Here is a 12,789-nt window from a genome sequence, read left to right on the forward strand (position 1 = left end):
TTAAAGGCTCAGCTTTATTTAGAGCAGGTGACTTTGCAGCAAAGTGGCCCTTCAGAAGGTGATTTCTCCTTCCTGACCGAGGGCTCTGTGAAGGGAGGGGAGTGTGTGAGGGATTTAAATTAAAAGACAAAAGGCACTCGGGTCAGGGAAGTGAGCTGGGGCTGAGCTGTCCCCACCAAGGCTTTGATGGTGACTTCAGTGAGGCTTGTCCAGATAAAACAGCCCCACAGCTGGGCTGCAAGGCCACCAAGTCCCCAGCAGCCAGGGGGGTGAGGACATCAGCTAAGCACAGAGCTGAGGCTCCAGCCTGGCGACACGCAGGGCTCAGCTTCCCCAGGGAAGAGCAGGTTTTATCTTGCTTGCTTTTGCAGCACTTTCGTCTCAGTGGGAGGGGAAGGTTCTGTTTCAGCTCCTGTATTTTGGCACTTTGTTCTTGGCCACGTGTTCTCTGTGCAGCTCCAGCTCTCACCTCCAGCTGGCCTCTGACTGCGGGACCGCTTGACTTCCTTACCCTTCTCTCTGCCGTGCATCAGCCTCCCCTGTGCTTCACTGAGCCTTTTGCCACCGGTTTTGTGATTCCAGTGATGGCTCTCTCACATCCTGGCACGTTCACTGGGCCATAGTTTGAAGACCTTGCCCTTTGCAGGGGAGTTTCTCTGCAAGGCTTTGACTCAGCAGTGGCATCACCATCTCAGCCTTCCAGCCTGGTGGCTGCCCCTCTCAGCCTGGAGGAGGTTCTGGGTGTATCTGAGTCCAGCTGCAGCTCTGCTGCCCCTCTCCCTTGTCCCCAAGCCCCCTCTTTGCTCTGTGACAGACAGATCCACATTGGCACTCACAGCCTACAGCCCTTTAAGCTGAGCTCTGGTTCCTGTGCCGGGTCTGCCTGGGTGCTCCGTGCTCTGCCCAAGTCCCTGTGCTCTCCCGTGCTCTTCCTGGAGAGTTTTCCTCCCTGGCTCCAAAGGCAACCACTCTTCTTTCTATGAGTCAGTGAATGGCCCTGTTTTTCAGATCTTTTTCTCCCCAGTTTTCCATTCCTTTTCTATATTTTTTGTCTTTTTCCTTCTGGCTGACATTTCTTGGATCATGGTTTTTGTCGCTGATGCATTTTTTGCCCCCCACTGCCCTGGGTGGGTTTCTTCACCTGTAGAGAGAGAAAGGCAAGGAAGACAAGACCTGGACCCCGAGCCCAGACCCCGCTGGGCTCCAGGCCCTGGTGCTGGAGCCACTCACCCCCACGGAGAGCCAGCCCCCAGCCTTGCACTCGGCTGGGGAGGGCACCTGTAAGTAGCAAAGCAGATCCAGTTCACCGGGAGAGGGGTCTGGCTCCTGGGAGCAGCTCCGTGGGCTAAGGGGAAGCTTCACGTGCCGTGTGCCCCCATAATCTCTGCCAGGGAAGTGGGAGCAGCCCAGGTTGTGCCCTCTGCCTTCTGGGACCCAGGACCCCTCGCCTGGAGAGGATTTGGCAGCACCCAGATGCTCAGGTCCTGCTGTCCCCTCTGGTGCCTGGGGCGTGCCCAGGCCAGGGGCACTGGGGACACCGGGTCACTGCTCTGAGCTCCGCTCCCCCCTCTCAGCAGACACCTGGCAGGTCCCTCTGTCCCCTGGCCATGCCCCTGACCTCCATCCTCTCCCTCACAGATTGAGACTCACAAGCTGACCTTCCGCGAGAACGCCAAAGCCAAGACCGACCACGGCGCCGAAATCGTCTACAAGTCCCCCACCATCTCCGGAGATGCCTCCCCGCGCCGCCTTAGCAACGTCTCCTCCACCGGCAGCATCAACCTGGTGGACTCCCCCCAGCTGGCCACGCTAGCCGACGAGGTGTCCGCCTCGCTGGCCAAGCAGGGCTTGTGATCGCGGCGCGGCGGCCACCAGGAGAGAAGACAAGGAAAGGAAACGACAAAGAAAAGAAAGAAAAATAATAATCTGGCCTTCTTCCTCTGTTCCTTTTACAGCTGCTTCCCCGTCCCTAACTGGTTAATGATTTAACCTGCTTTTACTGTTCATTCAGCTCTAGCTCCAGGACTTCAAAATCAGTGACACTATGAGGTACAAAACCTCCTCTCCCCCTGCTCCTCGGAGCGCACAGCCTGTCCCGTCCCCGCGCTCCCCCTCGCTGTCCCAGCCCTGCCCGGGGCGAGGCGGGGAGGGGGCCCGAGGGGCGGCCACAGCACGACGCTGACCCGTGCACCCCGCACCAGCACAGGGCAGCGGGTGGCCCTCCCGGGAAGGGGCTGTGACCTCGCCCAGCTCGTGTCCTGCCGCTGGCCGGGCTGGGTGCGCAGCCAGGGCTGCGGGGAGGTGCCCTCCCCTCCATCCCTCCCTCCCTCCTTCCCCGCGTTAAATTTGCCTGCTGATTTGGAAGAAACTTTTTTTTTTGTTTTTATTTCCGAAAGCCGAGATGTGTATGAAGATAACGGCCAGGTACCCCCTAACCCGCTCTCAGCTCCGGCAGCTGGAGTTCTGGCGACGCCGGGTGCCCGCTCCGAGGGGCCCCGGACGGGCCGTTCCCCTCTCCGTGGCTGTGCTGGAACCGCTGAGTGGATGAGTAGAGGCTTTTCCCCATTCCTTTGGCAGCCCCTCGTGTCGTAGAGTAGATTTGTCTGTATATGCTTGGACCGTGCCAGGGTGATTGTTTTCATAAACGAGCATGTGTTTAAAAAAAAAAATAAATAAATGCTGTAAGTAGTTTTGAGCTGCCCCGCGCCGGCTCCGCCGCAGCCCAGCCGGGGGCCCGGGGAGCTCGGCCGGCCCCGGGGCCGCAGGAGGAGCCCGGCACCGCATGTCTGCCGGGGGGAGCTCGGAGGAGGGGCACTCACAGCTCCAGGGCTGGGATGGCTCCTGGCTTTGGGTGCAGCTTGTGACATTTTTGGGTTGTTCTTTTTCTTTCCCTGCAAGGTCAGCTCAGCGATGGCGGAGGTGGCAGCTCCATGGCTCTGCTGTGCCGGTGGCAGCGGTGAGACCCCGGCGGGACGCGGGGGAGGCGGCAGCAGCTCCCCCAGCCCGGGGCCCGCGGCTGCTCCCCGGCACTGAACCCCCTTTCCGGGCGCTCCCCGGTGTGAGTTGGCAGCATCTCACCCCTCCCACAGCACTGACCGCCCCAGCACCGCTCGGGGACAGGAGCCAGTCCAGTTATTGCTTTGGCTGTTTTTGTTCCTGTGGCTCCCTGGGGAGCACGAGGGGGTCCCGTGGCTGTCCCTGCCTGCCCCTTCCCTCTACAACCAAAGAGGCCGAGATGCCACCAGTGCAGCTGTGTGTGTCCTCCTGCCCTGTCTCCCCCAGGGGCCCCAGCCGAGCTCTGGGGGTTCAGCTGGAGGTGGGAGGGCAGAGGGGTCCCGGCGGGGCCGCAGCCCCTGCACCCCGGGCTGTGCTGCAGGGAAAGCCGTGCTTTCCCAGCCAGGGTTGCAGTCCTGGTCCGACAGGGCTGGCGGGGGGTCAGGGCCCCCTGGTTGTCCTTGGGGTGGTGGCTGGGTGCCACCGAGGCTGCCAGAGCAGCTGTTCCTGGGCAGAGCAGCAATTCCTCCCCGGACAGGACCTGTGGGAGCTGTGAACCCGCTGTCACCCCTGTCCCTCTGCGGGGCTGGGCTGCGCAGGCCTGGCTGTGGATGGAGATGGTCTGGGAGGGTCCAACCCTTCTCTGTGCAGCCCCAGGAGCTGCTTTATTGCTGGGGAGAGGCTGGTCCAGCAGCACCATCATGTCCAGCTTGTCACTCGCTCCGTTCACTTGACTCCATGATTGTAAGACTCTGTGCTCCGTCCCTGACTCCGTAGCGCTGTAGGAGCCGCCTGCTTTTTGTCCTTTGTAGAACGAGCAAGTTGGGAGAACCCTCAAAGCATCACCTCCTTACCCCTTCTGGGCTGCAGGACGGGGTAGCTGAGCTGGCCCGTCCTGTGCCACCCCTGTCCCCTCCGTGCAGCCCCTGAGGGACACCAGCACCCAGGGCTGGGATGGCCTTGGTGTGCACCGAGCTCCAGTGAGCAGCCCCTTCCTACTCTGAGTGTCCTCAGCCCCGGCTGTGGTCCCCCCCCCGGGGGCTGTGGGGTGCCAGGACAGCCCTTTACATCCACCACGTCACCCGCTGTCCCCTCCAGCAGCCCGAGCCACGTCCCCTGCCCCAACCCCGCGGTCAGACCCACGCCCGAGGGTCCGGCGAGCAGCCGGACAGCCTGACCCCCGGCTTTTCCTTTACTCCACACACATCTTGGGTCTGAAAAGGGTTAAAACCGGCACTGATTTAAAAAGAAAAAAAAAAAAATCGTATTTCTGCACTCCAAAAGATTCTGCGTGTTAGCCAAGGTCGGTGCCAGCCTGTGTGGTGTTGGCAGCCCCGTGCCCCCCGCGCTGCGCCGGGGAGGGGAGGGAAGGTTTGATCTCAGTGTATCATTCTAGCTTAGCTTCTGTCTGTGGGTGTCCATAGTGTATCGTGTGTTTAACAACTGGTTTACACTGTTGCCGTAAAAGTGAATTTGGAAATAAAGTCATTACTACGATAATGGTCATTGGCACCTCTTTTGCATGGGGGGATGTGGGGTGGGGGATGCATCCACAGAATCAGGGACTGGTTTGCAGTTTTTTTTTACTTTTTAAACTCCCACACTTCTTCCTGGGGCACAGAGGGGTGATCCTGCCTGCTGGAGCCAGGAAGCACACAACAGTCCCTGGATGAAACCAGCAGCACCCAGCTAACCCCAGAAATGTAAAATAACCCCCAGCCCAGGGGTTCCTCCTCTTGCTGACAGTAACTGCTGGAAAATAACATCACACAGGAAAAAAAGAGGCCACTGAAACACAGGAGGGAAGCAGCTGATCTGAGTGCACTGAGGGTCCCTTCCCTGTCCCAGCCCAGCGTTTCACACTCATCAAATGGAATATTACATTTTAATTTTTTTTTTAATCTTTTCTTCTTTTTTTTTTTTTTATAAGCACATTTGTGCTTTGCCAACAGAATCAAGACATTAACAAAGATCAGCTTCTCGGAAGAAAAGCATTTCTATATAACAAGGACATTACACAGCTCAAAGCAGGAAAAGAAAATATTTACAAAATACAAGGTGGGTTTTTTTTTTTGTGTGGTTTTTATAATGCTAAAAGGGTTATTCAGAATTTTCAACCTTATAAATAGAAAAGCACTTCTGCAGAGGGATATGGTAGCGCCGTTGTTTGTTGGGTTTTTGTTTTAAAGAAACGATGACGGATCCTTTAAACTAGAACAGAACCAAAACCACGAGATCATGTTGAAAATTGTGAAAACCCCGACCATGAAGCAGTTCAGCGACTATTTCTTTACGATTACAAAATGGAAAAAAAAAAAAAAAAAAAAAAAAAAAAAAAAAAAAAAAAAGCCTTGGGTTTTTTTTTTCCCTTTTTTTTTTTTTTTTTTTGGGTGATGTGATTATACATAAGACAGGCACAATGCTAGCAACAGGACAGGGCCCAGGAGCCACACCGTCGGGACCGGGAAGCGTTACGATGGGGACGGTGTGCGGGGACCGGGATCGCTGCGGGTGCGGAACCGGGCGGGAGGGGACGGGGAGGAGCAACAAACTCGGGGTTCAAACTCAAAATACCTGTCAGGAGGGGGGCACGGCGGGCGCCCCGAAATGAAACGGAACCGACACCGGAGCTGGGACGGTGCGGGAGTGGAGCGAAGCTGCGGTGACCCCACGCGGGACCGGGATGAGACTGATCCCCCAGGAGCTGCCTCCATCCTTCCCTCTCTGCCCCCCCGTGTGACACAAACCCAGCTGTGGCACCCAGCTCCTCGCTCACGGCTCCCCCACTGCCCGAGCCCACAGCGAGGGCACAGCTCCAGCCCAGCTCCAGCTGAACAGCCTCACCCCGAAGGGCATCCGAGTGCTCCGGGAATTCTGCTCCTGCTCAAAGCATCGGGGACTCTTCCCCTCCCTGCCCTCGCCACACACACCAGGGTGTGCACAAGGTGCTTCCCAACTCCCACCCCTGCCACGCCGAGCGTGGAGCAGCCACAAGGTCCCTCCTTTCCCCCTGCCAGAGCCACGGCTGCTCCAAACCAGGGGAGAAGGGAGGGAGAGGTGTCCCCAGGGGCAGAGCGAGGATCAGGGAGGGACAGAATCCCCCCCTTTGGATACCTGGAACTACAACCTGGGGCAGGAAAACGCAGCAGGGTGAAGTGCAGGTGGGCACTCTGCAGGTGAGGACAGCCAGACAGTGAAGGTTGCAATCCCAAGACATCACTTTTCACCACTAATTTCACTCCACTAAAACCTTTCAGGGTGGGGGGAGTGGGTTAAGAGAAAATGACACCCTTTTGGTGGGAAAAACTATCCCCGAAATCTGCTAGTCAGCTAAATCCTGTGCTCTAGTTTTATACACCTAAAAGAGGGAGGGAAGGGGAGGGGGTCTGGTGGGCTGTCAACCTCCCGAGGCTTCACTCCGCTGGGAGGAATCTGGGGGCTCATTCATGTGACGAGGAAACATGGAGAAGGAAAAAAAAAAATCAAAAAAAAAAGGAAAAAAAAAAAAAAAAAGAAAAAAAAAAGAAAACAAAAAACAGTTTCTAAACTCCTTAAATTCACTAAAAACTGTGAAAATTCCCGGCAGGATGTTTGAATATCAAACGCAGATTTTGGAAGCTTTAATGCCAAGAGTTAGTTCTGTGTGTTGGTTTGCTCATGTCTCCCCGTGTGTCTCTATCTGTGCGCTGGCCGCAGGACTGCGGAGCAGGAGGAGGAGGAGGAGGAGGAAGAGGAGGAGGAAGAGGAGGAGGAGGAGGAAGGGGGGGCCAGCGGGGTTCGGCTCTTGAGGCTGGGCAGGCTGGGCGAAGCCGAAGTGCCATCGCATTCCCGGGAGGATTTGCTGCCCGACGTGCGGCGGGTGCAGCGCGAGAGCCGGTCCTGGGGGTCGGGCTGCTCCTCGCACTCCGTCCGGGGGTCGTAGGAGAGCGGGAAGGTGCGGCGCTCCCAGGGCTGCACGGCCTGGGGAAGAGAGCCGAGTCACGGAGAATCCCTGCAAAGCCTGCTGTCCTCGCTCCCTGCACGGATCCGGAGCCCGGAGCTGCTCCCGGGGCGCGTTCCCAGGCTCGGAGCACTCCGGGAAGCTTCGGACACGGAGACAGCAGCTGGCAGCGCCTCCCGCTGCCCGACCCCACCCGGGCCAGCGCTCCAGCAGCGCCCGCAGGCGGCTCCCAGCCTGCCTGCCCATGCCAGGGTCACCTGTGGTGCCACAGCTGCCTGCCCATGCCAGGGTCACCTGTGGTGCCACAGCTGCCTGCCCATGCCAGGGTCACCTGTGGTGCCACAGCTGCCTGCCCATGCCAGGGTCACCTGTGGTGCCACAGCTGCCTGCCCATGCCAGGGTCACCTGTGGTGCCACAGCTGCCTGCCCATGCCAGGGTCACCTGTGGTGCCACAGCTGCCTGCCCATGCCAGGGTCACCTGTGGTGCCACAGCTGCCTGCCCATGCCAGGGTCACCTGTGGTGCCACAGCTGCCTGCCCATGCCAGGGTCACCTGTGGTGCCACAGCTGCCTGCCCATGCCAGGGTCACCTGTGGTGCCACAGCTGCCTGCCCATGCCAGGGTCACCTGTGGTGCCACAGCTGCCTGCCCATGCCAGGGTCACCTGTGGTGCCACAGCTGCCTGCCCATGCCAGGGTCACCTGTGGTGCCACACCAGTGTCCCCACACAGGGTCACCTGCAGTGCCACACCAGTGTCCCCACACAGGCTCACCTGCAATGCCATGCCTGTGTCCCCACACAGGGTCACCTGCAGTGCCACACCAGTGTCCCCACACAGGGTCACCTGCAGTGCCACAGCTGTGTCCCCACACAGGGTCACCTGCAGTGCCACACCAGTGTCCCCACACAGGGTCACCTGCAGTGCCACACCAGTGTCCCCACACAGGGTCACCTGTGGTGCCACACCTGTGTCCCCACACCAGGGTCACCTGTGGTGCCACAGCTGCCTGCCCATATCAGAGTCACCTGTGGTGCCACAGCTGTCCCCCCGTATCAGTCACCTGCAGTGCCACACTTGTGTCCCCACACCAGGGGTCACCTGCAGTGCCACACTGTGTCCCCACACCAGGGTCACCTGTGGTGCCACACCAGTGTCCCCACACAGGGTCACCTGCAGTGCCACACTTGTGTCCCCACACCAGAGTCACCTGCGGTGCCACACCAGTGTCCCCACACAGGGTCACCTGCAGTGCCACAGCTGTGTCCCCACACAGGGTCACCTGCAGTGCCACACTTGTGTCCCCACACCAGAGTCACCTGCGGTGCCACACCAGTGTCCCCACACAGGGTCACCTGCAGTGCCATGCCTGCCAGCACCCACCTGCTCGTCCAGGCCGGCCTCGGGCGTGGAGCAACGCGTGTCCTCGCTGGACAGGAGCCGCAGGGAGTCCCGGGACAGGGGGGTCAGGGGGGCACAGAGCAGTTCGGGGCTGATGGGGCTGCGTGGTGAGTGGGTGTGGGACAGCTCCAAGTGGGAGTGGTAGTTGCCCACCTCAGGGGACGCTGGCTGGGGAGTCGAGGGGTTCCCCAGCTGGGGGGTCGTCCGTCCGTCTGTTGATCTGTAGGACCTGAGACAGGAGCAGGTTTGAGAGGCCAGCCATGCTCCCCCACTGCTGCCTGATCCTGCCCTGATGGGAACTCGAGCAGGGAATGCCACAGCCCAGAGACCATCCCTGTCTATTTCCACCACCTGGATGCATCACTGGTGCTGCTCTCCTGAGGTTCGAGTCCCACACATCTCCTACACTCCCAGTGCTGCACGAACACCATGATAAGAAGCTCCCTATGGAATCAAGGCACTTCCAAGTGTTTCCCCCTCCTCACACCAGCTCAGGGACTGAGTGCAGGGAATCAGTAATGCTGGAAATGCAGCAATTTCAGCAGCTGGGAGCAGGAGGAGCACAGTGAAACCCCGAGACCTCAGATTTAAACCAAGAATTACCAAAGTCTGAACCCCGACACAGAGTCCAGGTAAAAACCCACAGGCTACAAGTAGAAAAACATAACTGAGTTCCCAAATCCACGTGCAACTCTCAAGATGAACTGCAACAGCAAGTGGCTATCAAGGACTTCAGATGTAAGAAATGGGCTAAAGAAACAGCAAAACATCCCACTCTCCAGGAGCACTGGAACTGCAGCTGCAGAGGAATAGCAGCAGCACAAGGGGGGTTTGACACAGGCCAGGTTTGCACCTGCAGGAAGCCCCCCAATGGCACTGACTGGGCAGAACTGAAACCAAAGCAGCATCAAGGGCAGGGACAGAGCTGTGGCTCTGCCCCAGAACAAAGTGACTCCAGGCAACCAAACCCTTGGTGATGGAACAGAGAAGAGCAAATCTCTCCTTGAGCAGGTTTATGATGAGATCAACAGCTGGAAACAGTGGTGGTTTTAGACACCCACTCATAAAGACACAGCAGAAAGGGAACTGAGTGTCCAGTGACAGTGTCCCTGATCCTGCAGAACGATGCCATTGCAAGCTCTGTGCCTTCCCCTGGGCTGGCACAGCATCTCCCACACTTCTGGAGCAGTAGAAATGCTTGAGGAAGCACTTGGTGCAGCTGTCTGCAGCCAAACTGGGCTGTGGCTTCACCCCCACCTAAGCAAGGCTGTGCCCACTCCACACGGGCTCCTCAAGCTGGATGACACCAAACTTTTCAACACCAGCACCAGCTTTCAACCATTTGTAGGAGTCCCAGTGAGCACCCCGGTGCTGGGAATGTGGCCCCGAGGGCAGGGCTGTACCTGCTGCCCCGGCGCTGCGGGGGGACGCTCGTGCTCCAGAGCCACCGCGCCCGCTCCATCTCCTCACACTTCCCGTGCCGAGCAGCAAAGGCCGAATCTGACAAGTCCTCAACCTGCAAAGGGAAGGGCAGAGGGCTTGCTAAGAGCTTTCTCCTTTAAAACAAACATTTCTGTACAGTTTTGCCAGCACTAGTTGCTGTGAGAATTTCAATGTTTATCATTGAGTTGTAGAATGTCCTGAGCTGGGAGGGACCCAAAGGGATCATCCAGGGCAGTTCCTGGCCCTGCAGACACCCCAACAATCCCACCCCATGCCTGAGAGCTTGTCCAAATGCTCCTGGAGCTCTGGCAGCCCTGGAAAGGAACAAACCCTGCTGAGGTTCCTGCCTCTGTTCCCTCCACAGACACTGTTCATTTACCACCAGCCTCATCCCACATCAAATGGGAAATAAAATCCTTCTTACCTCCTCGTTGTCCTCCTCAGGGTTGGCTTTCAGAGCACTGATATCAACTTCACGCCAGCTGCAACACAACCACCATGGGCATCACTCAGGGCACAGCTAGAACCAGCTGCACATCCCCCTCCCCTCCCAACACTGGCTTCTGGGAAAGGGGAAATTCCACCCTGCCATGAGGATCAACACACTCAGGCTCAGTTTGAAGCACCAGACCTCCTCGGTGGTCTGGTAGCACAGCTGAAGCTTCCCAAGGGCAGAGGAAGCAGAACAGAGGCTGCTGCATTTTCTCCTCTTCCTCCCACAGGCTCCCTCCTGTCCCACTCTGCAATGGGCCAGGGAAGAGCACAGACAACCAGAAGGAAGACAGAGGGGAGCTGGGAAGAGGCAGAACTGCAAGGTTAACCCAGCCCAGGCATCTGCAGAGCTGGGAAACCACTGGGACCTTTGACTTAGCAGCAAGACAAGGAGACAACTTTAAACTGAGCAGACACTGAGCTGAGCAGCTGGCTTTGATGGCCAAGGGTCCCTCAGAGAAAACACTCCCTAACTTAGCCAGTCTCCAGCAATAGTATGATCTGTTTTCCAACCTTTCCCTTATTCCCAAGGAAGAAGCAAAGCACTGTGCCTTCCCTGTGGGGCTGGGGCAGTACCTGGGGGTGAGGATCTCCTTGTACTGCAGCTTCTCCACGCGGGTCGTGGCAGCCACGGACATGGGGATGACGATGTTGTTTATGTCAAAGGAGCTCTCACCCCTCCTCCTCCTCGGCTGCTGCAACAGGGAGAACCACGTGAGAAAGGGATCTGGGGTCAGGCAGGTGGGAAAGTCATCAGAGGAAGTCATTGATGGAAAGAGGACAGAATGGCCTCGTCTGACCTACGGACACTTCAGAGCCAACATCAATTTGCATCAGACTAGAGTTCTCCTACTGCTTGCTCCAAGTCTTCTTCCCAACCCAAAATCTACTGCCGCAGCAGCAAGGAATCCCAAATGCCAAGGTGTGAATGCCCAGAGCAAGGATTGACCCTTTGGCTGGGGAGCCCACACAGACCCGCAGCTGCCTGGGACGCTTGAACACAGGAGCTCCACCCCTGAGCCCAGAGCATGGAACCCAGGGCCTGGAATCCTCTTGCTGAGGGAGGGAAACCTCTTCATCTTGCATTTCTTAACGAGCTTGTGAAAGCACAGCAGGAAAACAGCAAGAGAAAACCAGGGTGGGTGTGCAGAGCCAAAGAAAGGCTGTCAGAGCTGCTGAGATGGGCTGTCCTCTCCTCCAAAAGGCCAAGCACACTCAAGCTGAACCACCACCGGTTCTTCAGACACCCTGATGTCACAGCTGGTGATGGAACAATTGAATTCTGCAGTGAAGGAACCCAGTGGGGACCCAGAACCCCATGGCAACAAGCCTGGAGCAGGGGGTTCAAGGAGTCCTGCTCCGCTGCCCCTGGGTCACATCCAGCTCAGGCTTTGGCCCAAACTACCAAATGGGGGGGCCAGACAGAAGCCAAATTCTTCACTGGGACACCTGTGAGCTCAGCAGAGTTCAGGCTTTCATGGAAGGGTTTCTGCTGACGTGGGCCTGGGAGGGTGATGGCATCTGGTGGAGGAGCTGTGCCATCACCCTGTCCCGAGCACAGTGGGAGGGAGCTTCTGCTTACTCACAGAGCTCATGAAGGTCCCACACCCTGTCACCCTCGAGCACTGTGGCAGTCTGAGTGTGTCTCAGAAGATGGTCAGAGTGCAGTGACTGCTGAAGATTGTGCCCAGGTGGAAGATCTCCACCACCACTGCTGTGCCCTGGCCCTGTGAGCCCAAGCCCATTCACAGCCCGGTGACACCGAGGGACAGGGGAGCTGTCCCAGTGGAAGCAGCTCTGCTGAGGCTCAGCTCTTCTCCTGGCAGCCCCACACTGCTTCAGACACCAAAATCTGGATGTGCACCAAAGCCAGGGGACTGCTGGGAATGAGAACATTCACCAGCAGCTGCTGAGCTGATGGTGAACCTGGAATTGCAGCTGCCTGTCTCTGCACAGCCAACATATCCAACACCCACCCAGCAACCCCAGCAGCAGCTGAACCAATGGGTCCAGCGTGGCAAGAGGAACACTGAGCATTCCCCAGCCCAAAATCTGTGTACCAGCTGAGCCCCCATGACGGGCTGAGCCCAGAACACCTTGGAAGGCAGCAAATACTCACGGCAGTGCTGGAGGTGCCCTGGGAGGTGGAGCTGGTGGGAGTGGAGCCCTCAGAGGAGGTGGAGAGCTGCCGAGCTATGGGGCTGTGAGGGGAGGGGGTCACAGCTGCTGACAGGTAGCTCGGGCCACCGACGTCCGTGTGATGCTTCAACACTGCACAGGGAGGGGGGAGAAAATGAACGACAACATTAGCAAAAAAACCCAGCCCACCCAAGGGGGTGGCGGTGGAGAGGAAAGGACCACGTGCACCAGAGGTGGCCGGTGCTGAGGAGCACTTTGCAGGAAAGAGAAGCACCTTCTGAGGGGGCTGCCCTGGGGAAGAAGCAGTTTAGAGCACACGAGGCATTGCTGTGGTGGCGGCTGGGCCTGAAGCAGTGCGTGCCCCCTTCTCTGGGGCAGAGA

The 12,789-nt window shown here is 58.0% G+C and overlaps 2 protein-coding genes across 19 annotated transcripts in view; one reads left to right on the plus strand and one right to left on the minus strand.

Moving 5' to 3' along the window:
- MAPT (microtubule associated protein tau) overlaps positions 1 to 4,494 on the plus strand; it is a 46,151-nt gene extending 41,657 nt beyond the window's left edge. For 15 of the 16 annotated variants that reach the window (XM_041426529.1, XM_041426522.1, XM_041426517.1 and 12 more), the window contains one exon: positions 1,639 to 4,494. In XM_041426529.1, the coding sequence (XP_041282463.1) occupies positions 1,639 to 1,854 (216 nt within the window). In that variant the 3' untranslated portion in view covers positions 1,855 to 4,494. Of the gene's footprint in view, positions 1 to 1,147; positions 1,281 to 1,638 lie in introns of all 16 variants that reach the window. The other variant, XM_041426515.1, reaches the window with a different exon arrangement.
- Positions 4,495 to 5,352: 858 nt separating this feature from the next.
- Positions 5,353 to 12,789, minus strand: part of KANSL1 (KAT8 regulatory NSL complex subunit 1) — a 79,363-nt gene continuing 71,926 nt past the window's right edge. For 2 of the 3 annotated variants that reach the window (XM_041426533.1, XM_041426531.1), the window contains 6 exons: positions 12,389 to 12,540; positions 10,846 to 10,964; positions 10,202 to 10,259; positions 9,738 to 9,850; positions 8,317 to 8,563; positions 5,353 to 6,954 (listed from right to left, as the gene is read on the minus strand). In XM_041426533.1, coding sequence (XP_041282467.1) covers positions 6,670 to 6,954; positions 8,317 to 8,563; positions 9,738 to 9,850; positions 10,202 to 10,259; positions 10,846 to 10,964; positions 12,389 to 12,540 — 974 coding nt within the window. In that variant the 3' untranslated portion in view covers positions 5,353 to 6,669. The remainder of the gene's footprint in view (positions 6,955 to 8,316; positions 8,564 to 9,737; positions 9,851 to 10,201; positions 10,260 to 10,845; positions 10,965 to 12,388; positions 12,541 to 12,789) is intronic. The other variant, XM_041426532.1, reaches the window with a different exon arrangement.

The sequence above is a fragment of the Onychostruthus taczanowskii genome, unplaced genomic scaffold (genome assembly GCF_017590055.1).
Source record: "Onychostruthus taczanowskii isolate IOZ18803 unplaced genomic scaffold, ASM1759005v1 scaffold91, whole genome shotgun sequence".
Lineage (NCBI taxonomy): Eukaryota > Metazoa > Chordata > Aves > Passeriformes > Passeridae > Onychostruthus > Onychostruthus taczanowskii.